The sequence below is a fragment of the Nicotiana tomentosiformis genome, chromosome 7 (genome assembly GCF_000390325.3).
Source record: "Nicotiana tomentosiformis chromosome 7, ASM39032v3, whole genome shotgun sequence".
Lineage (NCBI taxonomy): Eukaryota > Viridiplantae > Streptophyta > Magnoliopsida > Solanales > Solanaceae > Nicotiana > Nicotiana tomentosiformis.
Window position 1 is genome coordinate 49,080,986 of NC_090818.1, and position 21,236 is coordinate 49,102,221.

The window sequence follows — 21,236 nt, forward strand, 5'->3', positions numbered from 1 at the left end:
CTTGATAATATTTAAAACAATTAAGGGTATTTTAGTAAACTTATCAGTTACAGTACAATACGATACAGTCAAACCAAACAGCAAAATATTATTTGACAACAGCAAACAATACAATCTATCCAAACGTTGTATTCATAAAACGATACAATACAATATCATACAATACAATACGATACATTATAAAACGATGGGTAACAATGATCCAAACAGAACATTGGCATAATCACATGTAATATCCATGGCTGTGCACTAACAGCACAAGTTCCTTTTAACTAGTGTTGGTTTGTCAATCAGTAACAATAATACAAGTAATTTGAACGTGGTTATACAATGAAATACTGAGTTCTTAATAAGGGAGCTGAAGAGCCCTTTACATATAATCTGCCAGCTCTGGGAATAGAATCTAAAGCAGAGGGTCAAGAGCCCCTGAATTAAACACTAAACTCCTCTTATTAAATTCAAAATCCTAGCGATGAAAGTTAAGACTCATCCATTTAACTCGTCTATTTAGAATACTGCTATGCAGTCAACTTCAATTTTTGCATCCAGTGGTAGTGCTGCTGCCTGAAAAGTTGAACGTGCTGGTTCAGGTGATGTAAATTCTTCAACATACCCAACGAAATTAAATGAATTTTGCAAAACCAAGGAGGCAGTACGTGGTAAAGTACTTGTACAAAAACTAGTTATTTCAGTATATATCACGACTCACATTTAGCATAAATTGCATTAACTTTCTGGAAGTCCTTTAGATCAGCCAACCTGTAAGTTAATGTAGTATTATTCAGTATCAGTAACCAAGACTACCTGTGTGATACGAGCACAAAAAAAACACAAAAATAATTAAATGACATGCATAATTGTTGTCTTAACAACTGAAGAGTAGTTAACACCTCCAGCTTTAAGTATCTCCCCAATATTCTTGAGAGCTAAAGATCGATATCAAAGTCAGATATTTTAATTAGACACCTAAGATGAATTAACAAAGATAAACTGCAAGGTAAGTTGATTACTGAAATACCTGTTCTGTTTGATCCTCCACACTGTCAGATACAAAATTTCCAGTCTACATTCAGTTACAAAAGAGGTTAACAGTGGAAAAGGAATAGGAAAATGCTAGCATGTCACAAGTTTAAATGATCTAAGATTAAAAGACAAATAACTGAGATGGTAATATCACAAATTTCTAGCCCGAACACCACAATTATCACAAACCTCTGAAACAAGACCTAGAGTGCCAGAGACATGAATGAAATTATAAGCCTGGAGCCTTATCAGTATTAATTAATAGCCTCCTTTTTACTACCTAATATCACAAGTAATAGTATAGCTTTAGACTAAGTAACAATATCAATGGAAAGTGATTGTATATACATTCGGTATTATTGTGTAGCAAAAGGAGTACATTTAATTTGTTAAGGACATGTGCATAAACTTTTTCTTTAACTGAAGTGCAGTGAATGTGCATTCACTGCTTACATTTTTTTTTGATGACCGAGAAATCCGTCTGGGGCCGATCCTTTGGACCAATCGCAGCCTTCGAAACTCGGTGGATAATGGGCCCGCCCCTCTACCCTTCTCCACTTAAATACCAGGCTTTGCTTTGCATGGTGTGGGGGCTTGAACCTGTGACCTAAGACACAAATCCACCACCCTTTGCCACTTTCACTGCTTACATATATGTTGAATCACAGCCTGAATCAAAGTAAACTTCAAGTTCTGTCTTCATTACCCGTACTATCAGTAGAACTGCTTAAGCAAACAAACGCTTTGAACGAGTTGACCGTGAAGAAGATCCAACGAAGCTGCTCGCCTCAGCAAGTGACACGCGTCCCATTTGAGTTCGACTGCTCACGCCATTTACGTCCAATATTCTCGGCATATAGAAGCTCCTCGTTGCAACTGTACTCAACGCCATTTCAATTTCCAACTCGATCTCTATTGAAGTAAGTACTAGTATTTCTTTTGATCCTGCTCTACAGTGTCTTTTTTATATCGATTTTGTTCCTTTTGTACCTTCCTCTTTTTTAATGTTTAATTTCCATAATGTTTCTAACACTCTGGTACTGTTCTTTGGCTACCAGTACTCGTTATCGTGTCGTAATATAATTTTGCTCCTTTTTTCACCGTCCCACGTTCTTCTCATTTTTCATATTTCCAAGTAATGTGGATTCCGGATACACCAGGTGCGAAACCAAAAAGAAAACCTTACAATGTTAGGCGCGTGGCGGCATACTATCTAGTACTTCTATAAAGTTAAATTAAATATACTCAATCGTGCCCAACCGTTGCTTCAATGAAAGTTCCACGTTCCACATGATATTGTTTTCTCTGTTTTTAACTTTAGAAGGCTAATTAAAGCTCGGTAACGTAACTTGAATTCTTCTCAAATAATATAATCACTAAATAATATTATGCTGATGTGTGAGAAAATTATATAATGCTAAGATTGAGTGCAAAAGATGAAAATTGCCGGTTCGCCGTCTGAGTTAGATTGTGGATGTTATATGGTTTCTTTGCATTCTGCATTGTTAGTGGAAGGACATGAGTTGAATTGTAATAATCTTATAAAAAGTTTTACTTCAAAAAATAAAACTTTTCTCGTCACCTTCGGCTATTGATTGGTAAACATATGAGAAAATACTTGAAAATAATAAAAAGGTAAAGAAACTATTAATGAAAAAATAGTTAGTTTTAAAATCTAATATAACAGTGAAGAGTAGGACAAGGCTAAACAGGGCAATGCAGGGGAAGCCAAATACAGGAAAGAGTTAAAAGGGCAACATTCCTTGTTTCGCCCCACACTATTGCAGGGGGGCAGAGGTGTAGGTTACAGGTTGGTCCAAATAAACACTTTAAGCTGAGATACTCATATCACCGTTACTTGAATGAGATAATTAGTAAGCAGCATAATACCTTATTAACAATGTCTTTGACACCAGAGAAATCATGCCTTTCTTTCTTCACGGCTTCAAGAAGAGAAGTGACAGCACGTTTCTGTTCTTCTGCCTAACAAATCATTTTAGGATGCCAACCAATCAGTCGAGGAAATTTTAATTTTAAATAAGAAAAAAGATGATATGCACATCTTGTGAAAAATGATGCATTAGCTCTTCATTTACAAAAGAGTGTAAGTAAATAACTAAGACCACCTTCTCTAACATAGCCATCAAGTAACTGATCTCGTCCTTTTTGGCTTCAGATAGGTAGTGTCTCATGACTTCTTCAGTATTACTCCTGCAAAATGACTAGCTATTACTAGAAGTTCTCTGACTAGCTATTACTAGAAGTTCTCTATATTTTCACTGGCATATAAGACTCCACGAAGCATTAGGACCGAAAGTAAATATACTAACACTTAAAAAGATAGAAGCCTTGTTCAATAGTATCAAAAGCCTCAACAACCATCAACATTCTCTCATTTAAAGAACCACGAAGAAGTTTGCATAATAGACAGATATAAACTGAATTGTATGTTTTAATTTTACTAATTAAGAATTCAGTATCTGGATATGCAGTATCCACCATGACGATACCTTTACATAGAATTACATATTACTATCTATACCTATTGGTAGTGAAACGAGAATGCTTTTTCGTGCTCTTTTCTCCTTTTCCGGAGTTTGTTGTCCATGTTTTTCAGTTGACCATCCAGACCACACAATATCTAGCATGCACTAGACATTTACTACCTTAAGAGTTGTCCCAAGGATATGTATTATATTCAGAGATACTTTAAAAATATATACATAACCATATGCCTTCGTGATACACATGTAGTCCAACAAATGTACAAGTCCATCTATTGAATAACATGGAAATTCACAAAAGAAGTCCAGTTCCAATTTCAAGAAACCAAGAATAGCCTGTGGAAGATAACTATTGTGCTAATAGTGCATCGGTACATTCATATATACACAAGTAGAGCAATAACAAGAATTAGTTCCAACGATACTTACTAAGGAAGCTCAGCGGACCGGCAAGTACCCAATAATTTTTATAATCTTTTCTTTACGCTACCACTGTGATGATTGGAATGAAAAAGATTTGAAGGTAAAAGTTCGAAATAATGAAGAAGGGGGCTATTTATAGATTTCACAACGACGGTTCAAAATTGGCAGTGATCGACCATCGACTGACGCGCATTTAATACCTTGGTAACTGGACCGACGGGACATTTGTCACATACGTCACAGTCGGGCTCGTCGCATACGTCAGTGTTCATCTAGTCGGAAGTTGAAAAATCATATCGTTTCTCACCACATTCTTTCCGAGAAAGGAGGGGACTATCTGTATATGAACAAAACCGAGTTTACCCTTCATGTGACTAAGCAGGATTGGAGCATGATGGACCGAGGTTCATCATTATAATATCGAGCTGTGATGTGAAGTTGGGTTGTCGATTTCGAGATCTAGAGATTGATCAATACCGAGATCGATACCCAGAGACCGATCAATACCGAGATGGAGACCCCGAGACCGATCAATACCGAGATCAAGCAAAGGTCGAGCTCGAGACCCAGAGACCGACCAATACCGAGACTGGCCAAGATCGAGACCCAGCCAAGGAACAAAAAAGCCGTTATAGCCGCATTTGGGGAGAGAATCTCGGCGGAAATCACGGCTTGAATCAAAGAAAAGCTTATTAATTAATCTATCATGGGATCCCCAAAGTAGGATTTCCCCACTATATCAAGAGTGGTTATCATTTGTAAAAGGGCAGACTCATTCATTGACACATTCAGATTTACTGAGATTTACATAACATCTAGCAAATATTATCTTTTTGGGCTTTGATATTGATTCATCTTGTTCTCTAATCAATCACTCTCTATTCAATTTGGGTTTGTATTCATTCTTTTTACAGTTAAAGTTCGATATATCTTTACTTATTTTTCTAATTTGTACCAAGTTATACCACGTATCTTTAGAACTACGTATAAATTCAACTCTATTCATTTTTCGGGTAAACAAATATTACAAATAGCTTCTACACTACAGAAAATCAATGCTATATTTTCGCTTATTTTCTCACGTTTAAAGAGTTATAATAAGATATGATTCAACTTCTACGTTAAAGCTCTCTTTCAGGTCAAATTCTTTGAGAAAATTGGAAAATCAGTAGTCAATACATCTTTTGACTCTGTCATGGTGGTGTGCAAACTGTAAAGTTATTAAGGTATTAAAGCTGCACTAGTGGATTGTACTGCACTTGGCAAAGTATAAAAGCTAACAAGACAGTTCAGAGGTAGCATGGGAAGAATAAGATGAGAAGAGTAACCAAAACCAGAGAAGCAGAAGTATAAACTATAAAGTATCTAGACAATTTTGATGCAAATTATAGTGTACAAATGTCTGTTCTTCAGATACACCTACAGCACAAATCCTTTCCTAGAAGGTCATTTTTCTTGTTACACCACAGGTTATATGCATGGGTTTGAGGACTCAAAAACTTAGTACTCTATGTCACTTGTAACAAGAAAGACTACTATAGCACTAAGGATGTTCGACACAGTTTTTTAGCACATATGCGCAGGTCCAGTTATCATCTAGAGTGGATTTCCTTCACGTGGTGTGACCAAAACAGAAAAATAGAATTCCAGAAAGCTTTTTCTAAAACAATAGTGGGTAAAAGAAAACCATTCTAATCCTGCTTATGCAATTTTGCAGAACGGGAGTAAGCATACCTCTCCAGAAACAAGGGGTTCAAGCTTCCTTCCAAGCGTTGTTCTTCCACAAGCTCCTCCACCATGTTTAGAGTTGTTCCTGCCTACAAGTAGGAAACACGATCCCAAGGAAAACCATATCACACATTATTCCAACTTAACAACCAAAACTCACATAAGCATTCCAGGTTAACATCATATCAAAAGAAATGGTATTGGAAAATGCATTTTTCCAAATAAATGAATTCAGTCAGCTGAAATGTGGACATAATTAACTTGTTGGAATCTGTCTTCTATAATATCGATTTGCATGCGCAGTAAGTTACATAATCAAACGAATACATGAGGGAACCAAACAATTCTTAAGGAAATTTATGGCCCCTTCTTTAAAAATTCTCATACAGTTAATTTCCTTCTCTCTTGTGAATCTCTTCTCCAACGGCATAACTAGGTTTTACAAGGCAGAGCTTTCTCAAACAGTTTCCAATACATGGAACCTTTGTTCTCATTAGGCATAATAGAATAAATGATCACAGTAAATGAAATTCTAACTGGAGGTGTCAACCTACACTTAATCCATATGAAAGCAAAGCTTTATCTGAATTTCTCAACATTACAATGAGAGAGACTTCTAGGAAAGCACATTTGATAATCTAGAGGTAAATTGATAGATATTTTCCAAGAACTTCTCTTTTCTACAATATTCAATCCTCAGTAATGCTCTATTATCTTCAGATTTTGTCCAGAAGAGGAACAAGTCCAAGAAGAACTTATATCTCGGTCGAAAAGTACACATCCTGAAAAGTTACTAGTGCAGTGGTCAACTGAAGACCAGTTGGCACTTGGCAGTCCTCATAGTAACTTTTGCAATTCTTTATTTTTTTATTCACCTTACAATATGGACGCCAGGAGAATCTAGTTTAGCTGTCAGCTAAACGGATAAGTACGCTCTTGAAGGACAGAAAATGAAATTTCACGTTTAAAGTAATCATGATTTTTTACTTTCAAAACCATATTTTATTAGAAGTTGAGAGATGTTTTAGTAGAAGTGAGAAGGTAGAGTAGATCTTGCAGAATGCTTAGTTTTGAAGCAGCAAAGGGAATATTTATTATGTAAGGTTTATTCAATTTTTACTTCTCCAGAAATAGGATGCATATTTTCTCAGATAACTTTAATAAACTAAGAAGCATATGATATGTACCTGTGTCTCCTCGCATAAAGACTCAAATTCATCCTGCAACATTTGAAACAGACAATTCAACATTGCCCTTCCAATTAAAGGAGAGAATAACAAAATCTAACAACTAATATATTTGATATAGTCAACTCATATCTGTTCAATTCAAAATGAGAAGCTCGTCAAAATTCTATAAGTTCACTAGTAAACATGGAATAGTACTTTGAAATAGCACTATAACTACAACAAAAATAAACCCAAATGGAGAGACACTCTATATGTATTCCCTTTCCACAAATAAGAACTATTATCCAAATGACCCGTACTCACATTGAGAAGGAATGAAGATTTAATAAGAAGTTTCAAAGAAACGCACGTGCATTTAACTATAATATCTTAAACACAAACTAAAGATTCATTTCATGTATCAATTTTCCTTTTCTCCCTTTTAGTGGAAGGGGGGGACAAGCAATTTGAGGATATGAAGTAAAATAGACTTCTTCAAGTTCCTTTGACGGAGAAGAGATAACACATGAAACATGAAGAAAGCAAGAGTAAGCAGGTATGCGTAATATTCCAAGTTCCAATTGATAATGAATCATGATATTATAGAGTAGAACATCTAAACGCTAGTATTCTTCAAAGCTCTCTCTAAGCAAGAAGCATCATGCCTGATCTACTGTTTCTTTAGGGATAAAAGCTAAACATCAGTTGAGCTTATTGTGAAATAGAAATACCTGATATAGATAGACATCACAGACACAAACCATGTATTTGACAGGCTATTAATCAATAGAAACAGTGAGCAAGAGAATCAATTGAATAAATATTCAATCACAAGTAAAGATTATGCTTGTAGTGTTTTAAGATGCATACATCAATTGACTAAGTATTCATACATCAAACAGACCAAAGCCCTAGCACTAAGGGAACAAAATCAAAGATGCTTGAGATTAGGAAGATTCATCAAAACCGCCAATCAAACAAGCACAACAATTATTACTAAACGAACCGAGATGATTGATAGCAATAAGTTGTACACGTCTTTATATTCTTCTATTAATTTATTTATTTATGAAGGTGGTGTTTAGGCTAGCTTGCGGGCACCTCCATTATTCCATTAGGTACCTGCTACCTCCCATCAACACAGGTGTCGCGTAACTCTGCCCCCCAAGGATTACGCAGAAGACTAACTTTTCACCCTAACACATAACCTTCATTCTTTGTAATAACAATAAACATAATTCTGTGCATTAAATTTCACCAAGGGAAAAAAGGGCCATTAAATTGTATTCACGCTAAAGCCAAACCTCAAGAAACTCAAAAGAATATGTCTACAGATTCACAAAAAGATGATGAGAACAAAACAATCACAACTACATCCACATCTGATCAAGTTGAGACTAGCAAGCAAAAGAGTGTAAGCACGGAACAAGGAAAGAACATTCTGAATAAGAATGAGGAATCTCCTAAACAAAATGATCCTTCTGTTCAAGAGAGAGTTGACAGGGAAAAGAAAAAGGAAAAAGAAAAAAGGAGGGAGAGAAGGAAGAGAACTGCTATCCAGAGAATCATTAGCAAGAAAAAGACACAAAAAAAAAGAGATTCAACAGCATTTGGTGGAAGATGAAATTGTCTCAATTGGAACTGATGCTAATAGAGAATGCTTAGCTAAAACTAATGAGTTAGTGGAAGTTAGGACTGTGCATAATTTGGTAAATACCGAATTACCGTAACGAAACCGAAAATTTTGGTATTTGGTATTTGATATGGTATTTGGTTTAAGTTTTTATAAAAATTTGGTATTAGGTATGGTATTTGATATTTACAAAAATAATACCGAAATACCGATACCGTTCCGAAATATATAATAAGTTACACTATACACATATTATTGATTATAACGCATTGAGTTACATAATACTTTTCTTTAGTACACATGTTTAGGGCGTTTCTTCTCGTGTATTGAATTGCATCTGTTGGATTAGTCCTTATTGTATTCTCTAACTTCAGCAATTAGCTCTAAGCAAATAACAAGACATTTTCAATGATGAAATTTATTCCTTTATGTACGTTTTTTCTCTCTATAGGTTGATATTTGCTGGTTTTCGACAAAAAATTTGTCAATAGTCATATGAGCTTAGAAAGTCTTTATTTTTATATTTGTGAGTACTTTATTTAAGAAAATTACAGTCTATGACTTTATGCACTAGTTAATATTGAAACCGAACAAACCGAAGTTACCGTACCGAATAAACCGAAACCGAAACCGAAAGGAGAACAGCCGAAAGTATAGCATATTAAGAAATTGAATACCGAAAATACCGAACCGAAATGTCTAAATACCGTACCGTACCGTACCGGCCGACGAACACTCCTAGTGGAAGTTATTTCTAAACAACCCGGAGCAGATGTTAACGAAGAATGCCAGCCTACAAATATTCAGTCAGTGGAAGGTGTTTCTAATCAACCTGGAACTGTTGATAAATTCGATGACAATGGGAACAACTCTACCAAGCAACAAAGGAATGGTGTGCCTAATACTACTAATAGTGATGCTGAAGAAATATGTACTACCATTGAAACTGAAGCTATAGAGGGTGAAACTCATTGTTCAGGAGTTGAAGTGAATAAGGATAACAATCAGATAAGTAAGAAGATAGAAAATAATTTTGGAGCCAACAAGATGATGGTACAAAGAAGAGTGGTAGTGGTTACTGGATCAGAAGAAAAACAATCTTTGTGTGTCCGACAAATCCTCCAATCACAACCAACAACTCTTTTCAAAATCTTGATGAGGTTACTAATGAAGAGCAGGTCGATCCACATGAAACCAACCTTGAAAACTATGAGAATGCTACTACAATAAGCAATGTCCAGCATATAAACAATGAGAAAAACAATATCTGGAAGACAAAAACAATGAAGGAAGGGACAATAATTTTGTCCCTAGAGCAGGCAGTCTAATTAACATAGACTCCCCTATCCCTGATCTGGAGTTACATGATGTAGTCGTGCAACAAATTACTGAAGTCATCGACAAAGGAGGACTATCACCAAGAGGCACCAAGACACAAAACAAAACTACAAAGAAAACTGCAAATGTTCCTTTAACAAGAGGCAGAGGAAAAAAAATCAAAACCCCCCAATAATTATTTTTTAATGATTAGTTCTATCAGTTGGAACATTAGAGGGGTTAAGTCTAAGGGTGCTTTCACTAGACTCAACAAGTTGGTAAAGAAACATAGAGCTTCTTTCATAGCTTTGCAGGAGCCCTTTGTAGACGAGAAAATTGGAATACTATAGGAGGAAAACTGGTTTTCCAAATGCAGTTGCTAACTGTAATGGAAAATATGGGTTTTTTGGGAGGGGAATTACAACTGTAGTGTTGTTAGTAACAAAAAGCAGCAGATTACTCTGGATTACTGTGGTCTATGCCAGCACCAAATCAAGGAGGAGGAGAAGACTAAGGAATTACCTTTCTAATATTAATAATCGGATTGATGGCCCTTGGACCATCATGGGTAACTTTAATGTTATTATGAAAGCCAGCGAAAAGAAGGGTGGAAAACTTCACAGGCTTAGCAAAAGTCTGGAATTCATTAATTGTATGGATGAGTGTGGGATGACAGATGCAGGATATTCTGGTACTAATTTTACTTGGACTAATGGAAGAAAAAGAAAAAGGATCTTACAGAGGCTGGATAGAATTCTGTATAATGATTCTTGGTCTACCATGTTTCCAATATCAACTGTTTATCATCTACCAAGGACTGGTTCAGATCATAGTGTTTTGTTGTTTAAGTGCACAGGAACAGTTATCCCTCCTATCAAATACTTAAGTTTTTGAATTTTTTGGCTGAACAACCAGATTTCATGAAGGTGGTCAAAGAGAGTTGGGATGAGCAAGTTCAAGGAAATGCCATGTATTCTCTTCATCAAAAGCTTAAAAGACTATCTCATTGTCTTAGCAATTGGTCTAGGGAGAGTATTGGTAATGTTTTTGATAAAGTGGATGAATTAGAAAATAAAATTGCTGATATGGAAGCTATCTATGAGCAAGATGGCAATGATACCAACAGGATCAAACTACATTGGCTCTATGCAGAAAAAATCAAATGGATGAATATGCAAACATCCATTCTTAGACAGAAAGCTAAGATAAACTGGGAAGAGGAAGGTGACAGCAATACGAAATATTTTCATAGTGTTATGAGGCAAAGAAGGAAGAAAGCTTACATTCACAGAATCAAGAATGAGGAGGATAATTGGATCAACGGTAATGACAAAACTGCTGATGCAGCAGTTGCATATTATACCAGCCTATTCTTTCAACCTCATCAGGACTATGAACTGAATTTTATAGGGAATTGATAGAATCATTACAGAGGAGGATAACACCATGCTCCAGAAGTTTCCTACTAATGAAGAGATTAAAGCGGCTGTCTTATCCCTTCACCCTGATAGTACAGCTGGACCAGGCAGATTTAACCGCAAATTTTACGAAATCAGTTGGCATATCATTTCTGAAGATGTTTATAACATGATCAAGGATATTTTTAAAGGAGGAAAGCTCACTAAATTTTTTACTCATACCTAAAGTGGACTCTCCTACCAACTTTTCCCATATGCGACCTATTAGTTTGAGTCTCGCAACGACCCAAAGGGGCGGGGGCTATATATTTGCTTGCAAGGCAGGCTGTTCGCCTTTCGAAAAGGGTGAGCCTATTTGATACAAAGGGCGCTACTAAACTACTCTAGTATAGCTAGTGTTAGTACTACAACAGAATGTCGTCAACCCCGGCACTTACCCGCATGATTTGGCCCATCTTTCTTTCCTCCATGAGAAAACACTGCCCAGTGAGACAATATAGTCAAGTCAACAGCAACTAGAGCAAGAGCAAAAGATTGATATATAATGACAGTTCACCTTCTTGTGCCAAGAAAGACAAGCCTTAAGGCAACTAAAGCTAGGAAGGTAGGTTAAAGTAACTAGTCTTTCTTATCCGAAAGCAAGCAAGACAACAAGGGAGGTTTTAGGCAACTCGCTGGTTTTGAGATGGGTTTCCTTGCGGGTGTGTCCACTTGTTTTCCTATTCAAGTTCTGGTTCTAATTTCAGAAAATTTTCTCAAACAAAATCATCTCTAAAATCCTCTCTAACAGGTTGACTGACTTGTTACCCAAATTAGTATCCGAAAATCAAACTGGTTTTGTTAAGGGCGGACTCATTACTGAGAATATCCTTTTGACTCGGGAGATAGCTCAAAATATCAATAAGAAGAATAAAGGTGGAAATGTTATGATCAAGTTACACATGGCTAAAGCATATGATAAAGTCTCCTGGCACTTTCTTATGCAGAGTTCTTCATTGACATGGTATACAGGTTACTATCTAATGTGTGGTATTCTGTGCTTATTAACGGCATTAGATACGGCTTTTTTCAGTCTACTAGAGGATTAAAGCAAGGATAGTAGGAGACCCTCTATCCCCTGACTTGTTTATTCTAGGGGAAGAGGTACTATCTAAGGCTTTAAATCATCTCCATGAAAAGGACAGGTTTGTTGGATATACTATGAATAACATGGGTCCTAAGATAAATCATCTTAAATATGCGGATGACTTAGTTATCTTCTCGTCAAGGGAAAAGCATTACCTAAAACAAGTTATGACGATCCTTCATAAGTATGAAAATGCTTATGGTCAAGACAATAGTAAAGACAAGAGTTTCTACTTAACCTCCATCTACATTTCTGATCATCATAAAAATATGATCAGAAGGATCACAGGTTATAAGTATCTGTGAGAAAGCACGGGAGAAAATATGTTATTGATATTAGATGAAGAATACAATACAAGAGGTCCTTATTTATAACTATACACTACAAGGACATATTACTCATATTCCAATGTGGGACAAGACTATATTATATGCATCACTCTGTAAACTAACACTCCCCCTCAAGCTGGTGCATACAAATCATATCACTGAGCTTGTTGAATATATACCTAATACGAGGACCAGTGAGGGACTTGGTGAAAATATCTGCAAGCTGATCATTCGACCTCACAAACTTTGTAGCAATTTCTCCTGAAAGTATCTTTTCTCTAACGAAGTGACAATCAATCTCAATGTGTGTAGTTCTCTCATGGAACACCGGATTTAATGCAATATGAAAGGGCAACTTGATTATCGCACACAAGTTCCATCCGACTGATTTCACCAAATTTCAACTCTTTGGGCAATTGTTTGGTCCAGACTAGCTCACATGTTGCTATAACCATTGCTCGATATTCTGCTTCTGCACTAGACAGAGCAACTACATTCTGTTTCTTGCTCTTCCAAGACACCAAATTTCCTCCTACTAAAATACAATATCCAGACGTAGAACGTCTCTCAGAAGGTGATCCTGCCCAATCAGCATCTGAGTATCCAACGATCTGCTCATGACCTCGATCCTCAAACAGTAATCCTTTGCCTGGAGCCGATTTTATATATCGAATAATGCGGACAACTGCATCCCAATGACTATCACAGAGAGAATTCATAAACTGACTTACAACACTCACATGATAAGAAATGTCGGGTCTAGTCACTGTGAGATAATTTAATTTACCAACCAGCCGCCTATAGCTTGCAGGATCGCTAAGCGGCTCCCCCTGTCCTAGCAGAAGTTTAGAATTCGGATCCATCGGAGTGTCAACAGGTCTGCAACCTATCATCCATGTCTCCTCAAGAATGTCTAAAGCATATTTTCTTTGAGAAATAACAATACCTGAGCTAGACTGAGCAACCTCAATACCTAAAAAGTACTTCAATCTGCCTAGATCCTTAGTTTGGAAGTGCTGGAAGAGATGCTGCTTCAGATTGGTAATACCATCCTGATCATTGCCAGTAATAACAATATCATCAACATACAGACTACCAGATACATACAGAGACTTGAAGCAGATTGCCGATAAAACACAGAGTGATCAGCTTCACTACGAGTCATGCCAAACTCCTGGATAACCGTGCTGAACTTACCACACCAGGCTCGAGGAGACTGCTTTAGACCATAAAGTGACCGATGCAGGCGACATACAAAATCACGAGACTCCCCCTGAGCAACAAAACCAGGTGGTTGCTCCATATAAAGCTCATCCTCAAGATCACCGTGAAGAAAGGCAGTCTTAATGTCCAGCTGATAGAGAGGCCAATGACGAACCGCAACCATGGATAGAAAAAGGCGGACTGATGCGACTTTAGCCACGGGAGAGAAGGTATCATTGTAATCGAGCCCAAATATCTGAGTATATCCTATGGCAACAAGACGGGCCTTAAGTCGATCAACCTGGCCATCGGGACCAACTTTGACTGCATAAACCCAACGACAAACAACAGTAGATTTACCTGAAGGAAGAGGAACAAGCTCCCAAGTACCACTTGTATGTAAAGCAGACATCTCGCCACTCATAGCTTGGCGCCATCCTAGATAAGACAACGCTTCACCTGTAGACTTAGGGATGTAAACCGAGGACAAAGAAGATATAAAAGCATAATGGGGAGATGACAGACGATGATAACTTAAACCGATATAATGGGGATTAGGATTAACTGTGGTCCGTATACCTTTCCGAAGTGCAATCGGTGTAATAGGAAGAGACAAGTCCGCAGTAGGAGCAAGGTCAGGTGCAGGACGAGAACCAGTTGGGCCTAATACAGGGCGCGGTCGTCGATGATAAGTCAAGAGTGGTGTTCCTGTGGCTGGGGATCTAGGAGGAACAACACTAGACTCCTCAATGGTTGGTATGGGTGAAACTTCTGTGGTCGAAGGTGGAAGAGGAGCTATAGTAAACTCCTCAAAGGTCGGTATGGGTAAGACCTCAGATATATCATGGTGGTCAGCAGAGATAAAGAAAGGTTTAGACTCAAAAAATGTGACGTCAGCTGACATAAGGTACCTACGAAGATCAGGGGAAAAACAACGAAATCCCTTTTGAACACGAGAATAACCAAGGAAGACACACTTAAGAGCACGAGGAGCTAACTTATCTTTCCCACGGGCTAAGTTATAAACAAAACACGTGCTCCCAAAAACACGAGGTGGAAGACAGTATAAGGGTGACTGGGAAAACAATACTGAATGCGGAATCTGATCCTTGGTGGGAGATGAAGGCATCCGATTAATCAATAACAAGCGGTGAGAACTGCATCGCCCCAAAAAACGCAACGGAACACGAGATTCAATTAGAAGTGTGCGAGCAGTCTCAATAGGTGCCTATTCTTTCTCTCTGCAACCTCATTTTGCGGAGGGGTATAACGGCAAGATATCTGATGAATAATTCCTTGAGAAGTCATAAACTGCTGAAACTGAGAAGATAAATATTCTAAGGCATTATCACTGCGAAAAATGCGAATAGAAACACCAAATTGGTTTTTGATTTCAGCACAGAAACTCTGGAATATAGAAAATAACTCAGAACGATCTTTCATTAAGAAAAGCCAAGTACATCTTGAATAATCATCAATAAAACTAACAAAATAACGAAATCCCAAGGTTGAACTGACTCTACTAGGACCCCATATATCAGAATGAATTAAGGAGAAAAAAGACTCTGCGTGACTCTCAACACTACGAGGAAGGAGGCTCGGGTATGTTTCCCAAGTTGACACGACTCACAATCTAATGTAGACAAACTAGATAAACTAGGCACCATCTTCTGAATTTTGGATAAACTCGGATGTCCTAAACGTCTGTTGATTAGATCTGGAGGATCTGTAACTAGACATGTTGTGGAAGGACTGAGTGAGTTAAGGTAGTAAAGGCATTCTGATTCATGTCCTGTACTAATTGTCTGTCCCGTACTGCGGTCCTGCATAATAAAAGAATCGTCAATAAAATATGTACCACAATGAAGGGCACGAGTCAAACGACTAACAGATGCAAAACTAAAAGGACAGCCAGGGACATAAAGAACGGAATCTAGGGTGATAGAAGACAATGGATTAGCTTGTCCAACTCCTTTTGCCTTAGTTTGACATCCATTGACAAAAGTAACAGTGGGAAGAGACTGTGAATATACAATATTCGACAAAAGTAATATATTACCAGAGATGTGATCAAAAGCGCCTGAGTCCATGACCCATGGTTCAAGAGTACTAGACTTGGAAACACAAGCAAAAGAATTACCAATAACACAAGTATCAGTCTGAGCAACAGAGGCTACTTGTGGAGATGTTTTCTTACTTGCTCAATACTGAAGGAGCTCATTATATTCTTCTTTAGATAAAGAAAATTCCTGGTTACCTGTAGTCTCGGTCTGAGCAATGTAAGCATTTTTGGGTGGACGACAATGTAAGGAATAACACATTTCACGAGTGTGTCCAAGTTTGTGACAATAAGAACACGTGGGTCTAGATCTTCCAAAGCGACCTCCTCCTCGTTTATTTTCTATAGTTTGAGATGCCCGAACATCCACTGTCTGGGATGCGAGAACAGAGGAATCAAGTATCTATGATGAGATCACTGGGTGACTTGGTGCTGCAGCAAGGCGGAGTAATCGAGAGAATACTTCAATCACTGGGTGACTTGGTGCTGCAGCAAGGCGGAGTAATCGAGAGAATACTTCATCAACTATGGGGGCAGTCGCACTAGCCAAAATCTGGTCGCGTACAGAATCAAGATCATTAGGAAGTCCAGTAAGGGTAAGAGCTAGAAACATCTTCTGTCGCTGCTCTTGTTGTTTTTCAACACTAGCAGAAACTGACATCAACTACTCAAATTCCTCCATGACTGCATGTACTTGACCCAAGTAAATAGACATCTAATTCCTGCTTCTTTAAGTTTGTCATACGTGATATCGCATCATAGAAGGGAGATATGTCATTAGTGTATAAGGTGCGAGCCTTTGCCCAAACCAAATAACATGTCTGGAATGGACGAAACAAGGGCATCAACTTGGAATCAATAGATCGCCACAAGATGCTACATAACCGAGCATCGATCTTTACCCAAAGTGCTATCGCCTTTTCATATCCTTCGCTAGACTGTTTAATTAGATGATCTTGAACACCTTGACCTCTACACCACAACTCGACAGATGAAGCCCATGCTAAGTAGTTTGAACTTCCCATTAAAGATTTTGAGGTAATCATAACACTAGAGCTTCCAGAACTCATGCTTCTAGACCCAAAAATATCAAATCCCAAAGACATCGTTGCAAATTATTACCAAATAAGAGACAAATCAACTGTAATCCACTGAAACAAAGTAAGGAAACACTGAAACAGAATAAGGGAATACTGTAGCTGTCGGAATCTTACTGTAGCTGCCGGAAAAAACTCAAAGTGGTCGGAATTTGTCGGGGATAGCACTGGTAGACCTGAAATTGGCGTGCGAGTAAGCTTTCCTGAAGGAAGTTCGTCAAAAAATATCTGTAAGTGGTCTCACGCGCCCGGCGCATGCACAGATATCGCCGGAAAATTTGGACTCTGCCCGGCGCGTGAGAGCGCGTGGCTATGAGTTTTCCGGTGGGATTTCTGGGATTTGGTCGCGGGACTACGGCGGACCTTGTGGTGGTGTTGGTTTTTTCACAACACTGATAAATAGTGACTTTGATATAAATAGTCACTTAGGTCAGTGGAAAATTGCACGGTGACTGAATTCTTTCTTCCCGGATGTCGCTGGAATGACGCGCGACGATCTTTTCTCACCAAAGCTCTGATACCATGTGAGAAAGCACGGGAGAAAATATGTTATTGATATTAGATGAATAATACAATACAAGAGGTCCTTATTTATAGCTATACACTATAAGGACATATTACTCATATTCCAATGTGGGACAAGACTACATTATATACATATCTGTAAACTAACAGTATCAATCCTTTCCCTTTATATATTTGGGTTGTCCTATTTACTCCGGTAGAAAGAAAATTTGCTATTTTGCGGACATGGAAAAGGAAGCCATGAATAAGTTTGGTAGCTGGCAAGGTAAGTTAATATCCCAGTTGGTAGAGCTATCTTAATCAAGAATATCCTTCAATCTCAATCTATTCATACTTTAGCTGTAGTTTCCCCTCCTAAAACTATCATTAATCAAATTGAAAAACATTTCTCAAACTTCTTCTGGGGAACAGCTGAGAACAAAAGCAGATACCACTGGAGCTAATGGGTCAACCTTTGCTTTTCGGAGAATGAGGGAGGTACTGGCTTTAAAAATCTGGTATGTAAGACATTTGCAGCCAAAAGATGGTGGAGATTTAGGGTCAATAACAACCTTTGGTCTCAGTTCATCAAGGCCAAATATTGTCCCAGAAGTTACCCAGTGGCAAAATCCTTAAGAGTCCAAACACTCTGCGGCCTGGAAAGAGCTTATGATCATTAAAAAGGACATTGAACCATACATTCTTTGGAAAGTGAATGAAGGAAATATATCATTTTCGTGGGATAATTGGGCCGGGATTGGTCCTTTGGGGTCCTATATTCAGAGGGATAAAAAACCTGGCAACATGAAACTTATGAAATGTATTAGGGACAATATCTGGGATGAAGATGCTCTTTCCAGATTGGTCCCTCTTAATTTGTTGGATCATATCAGGAGAATTCCCATTGGTGATAGACTATTAAGGGATATCCCTATCTGGATACCTACCTCCACTAGTGTTTTCTCTTGTTCCTCTGCTTTTAACTGCTTAAGAATGAAAAAAGAGATTCTTCCTCTTTGGAAAGATATATGGAAAGGGCATATTCCTTTTAAGATGTCTTTTATTTTGTGGAGGGCAGTCAAAGGAAAATTACCGGTTGATGAGACTAAGAAAATTTGGAAAGAACATGGTGTCCAAATGCTTGTGTTGTAGGAATCCAAAGAATGAAACCATCTCACAAATTTTTCTGACAAGTGACATTGCATTTCTAACTTGGAATTTTTTAGGTATCCAGTCCAATGCTTATTCTATGCACAAACCCTTCAAGACTGGAGGAACAACAACAAAAACCCAATGATGAGAATTACGATCCAGGAAGCAGCCATATTTATCTTCCGGGAACTATGGAAATGCTGGTGTTCAATTAAATATGGGAACAATAGGATTTCAGTCTCAAGAGTGAGACAGGAAGTTCTATTCCATCTAAAAATCTATATGAGAAGTAAGGGAGTCTTTATTGATATGTCTTGGTCCTGGCTTCAGCTTTGTAACCACATAGAGAGATACAGACCTACTATCAGTAGCAGAGCAGTCATATGGGACAAACCTCCAGATGGATGGCTGAAAATTGGACAAACCTCCAGATGGATGGCTGAAAATTAACATAGATGGTAGCAGTCAAATTCGTACCAAGATTGCAAGGATAGGAGGAATTGTTAGGAACAAAAATGGAGAGCTCATCATGGCATTTGCTAAGAATCTCCAGTTTTGCACTAACAACCAACCTGAAGTCCAAGCAGCCTTATATGCCTTGAATTGGTGTCTCTACAATAATATCCAAAATGTTATTCTAGAAATGGACTCCTCACTGGGGGTAAACATGCTGAAGGATATTTTCAAACCTCCATGGGAACTAACAGATGATATCAACAATGTGGAGCAGATTATCTTTTCTCAAAGGGTAGTAGTGCAACATTGCTTTAGAGAGGGGAATGAAACTGCGGATGCTCTAGCGAAGTATGGTGCTAAACTCAGTTTCCATGCTTTAGAATCAAACAGGTCAGGAAAAATTCAAATGTTTAAACTGTATAGTAGTGTAGCTATCTTGTACATCCTAGTTTGTATATCAAAGTCTAATCTGCATTGCTAATTGTAACTAACCAGGCTACTAGGAACAACTCTTTTTTTGTAAGCTTTACAATTTCCTAATGTTGGGAATGCCCAACTTACAAGTGAATCTTGGAGAGGTTAGGCAATATGTCCCCCTTCTCTATGTCTTCACCTACTGGATTTTGATATATACAGGTTAGGGGTCATGCCTTAACCCCTACACCACAATGGTGGCTTTTGCTGAAAAAATAAAAAATAAAATTGTATTCATGACATACCTCTATACTCTCGGTCAAACAAGTAATCACCTGAAAGAGAATAAAACACTCATAGGAGAAGAAAATAATAAAGCTAGTCAAAAATATGTAAATAACTAGAATTAAGCTAAAAACAAGGATTTAAATTATATACACTAACATTGTAAATAATTTTTATCGAGTACAGCAAGCTATTACTCTATTTTATAGGTTACTATAAGGCTTGCTATGAAGATTTACCTATTGTTGTAAGTCAATTTAACCTATCATGCAAAAAATTTATCACCGATAGTGTATAAAACTTAAACTCAAAAGGATTTCAGTTATATCCGCTGACAATGTAAATAACGTTTACACCACATGTCAATTTCTATACAGATGAACTTAAACTCAAAAAGGATTTAAGTTATAGCATAATCTAAGAATGCCACATGAATGTAAATAAGTTTACACGGAACTTAAACTCAAAAACAATTCGCGATATCTCCAAACTCCAGTGATGAATTTTAACTTACTTAATGAATAAGTCCAATTTCCAACTAGATATTCTAAATTTCTCAAATTCTGAAGCCTTTAGAAAATATGTTAAAAAAACGAATAGAATAAGAACAAAAGCTGACCTCAAAATATAACTGATGAAGGCGTTCAACTTCTGCTGGAGCGAAATTGGGGAAAGTTTCACCAAATTTCTTCAATTCATTCATCAAAAAAGAAAACAATAATTAAAGTAGTGGTTTTAGGGCATTTCTCAAATTAATGGTATATTCACTGCATTTCTCAAATTAATGGTATATTCACGAGAGAAAGAAAAAAAAAAGAGAGAGAGAGAGAGAGAGAGAGAGAGAGAGAGAGAGAGAGAGAAGTTTTTTTATTGTACCTCTCTAGAACAAGAACTTAACAAGCTGCGTACTCCAATCACAAAAGATTTCTTCAAATTCGAGTACCTTGTGTTCTCCATTTTCAGCAATGACAGGAGACTGAAAATGAGGTGAGGTCAGAATTTTGATTTTTATAAAGCTTCGGCTTTATATATATTTGGTCAGAATTATTGGATTTGCAGGTTTGGACCAGTTTTTGACGCCCTTTCAAACGTAATTAATTAAGGAGATATTTCAAAGAAGTAGGAGGAGAGAGGACGGCCGGACAGAGTAGGGGGGAGAAAGGCGTCGCCGTTGTTATTATTTCGTACACATCTAGATAGATTGCTTCTTACGCGTTGCTAATATTCTTCATGCACCAATACTATCATATTGTCATTTAATTATTTTTCTTACAAATCAAAATAAAATATTTCTTCCTAGTGTTCCTCAGCTGTATCGAAAGTGTTATGTGGGAGTTGGACTTGTTATTTGCATGCAGCTGACTATGTAAGTTTCTAGGAAATTCATTTTCCTTAA

The 21,236-nt window shown here is 37.5% G+C and overlaps 1 protein-coding gene and 1 long non-coding RNA gene across 5 annotated transcripts; both read right to left on the bottom strand.

Annotated features, from left to right (window-relative positions):
* Positions 1–155: 155 nt before the first annotated feature.
* Positions 156–21,120, bottom strand: LOC104118086 (uncharacterized). Of its 4 annotated transcripts, none has more exons than XM_070181510.1 (11): positions 20,717–21,120; positions 20,460–20,528; positions 19,861–19,890; positions 11,653–11,694; positions 6,866–6,898; positions 5,685–5,767; positions 3,150–3,234; positions 2,914–3,006; positions 1,019–1,063; positions 710–759; positions 156–564 (listed from the first exon to the last, which is right to left on the bottom strand). In XM_070181510.1, the coding sequence occupies exons 1-10, from the start codon at positions 20,795–20,797 to the stop codon at positions 751–753; spliced, it is 570 nt and encodes a 189-aa protein (XP_070037611.1). In that variant the 5' UTR covers positions 20,798–21,120; the 3' UTR covers positions 156–564; positions 710–750. The 4 variants fall into 4 exon arrangements, with proteins under 4 accessions (XP_070037611.1, XP_070037610.1, XP_009627560.1 ...); XM_070181509.1 differs by lacking the exon at positions 11,653–11,694 and adding an exon at positions 19,080–19,124; XM_009629265.4 differs by lacking the exon at positions 11,653–11,694 and having other exon boundaries at positions 20,717–21,104.
* On the bottom strand, positions 7,346–11,646 carry LOC138896484 (uncharacterized). The gene is made up of 2 exons (XR_011409687.1): positions 9,211–11,646; positions 7,346–8,518 (listed from the first exon to the last, which is right to left on the bottom strand). It is a non-coding gene; the product is annotated as an uncharacterized lncRNA (long non-coding RNA).
* Positions 21,121–21,236: the final 116 nt, after the last annotated feature.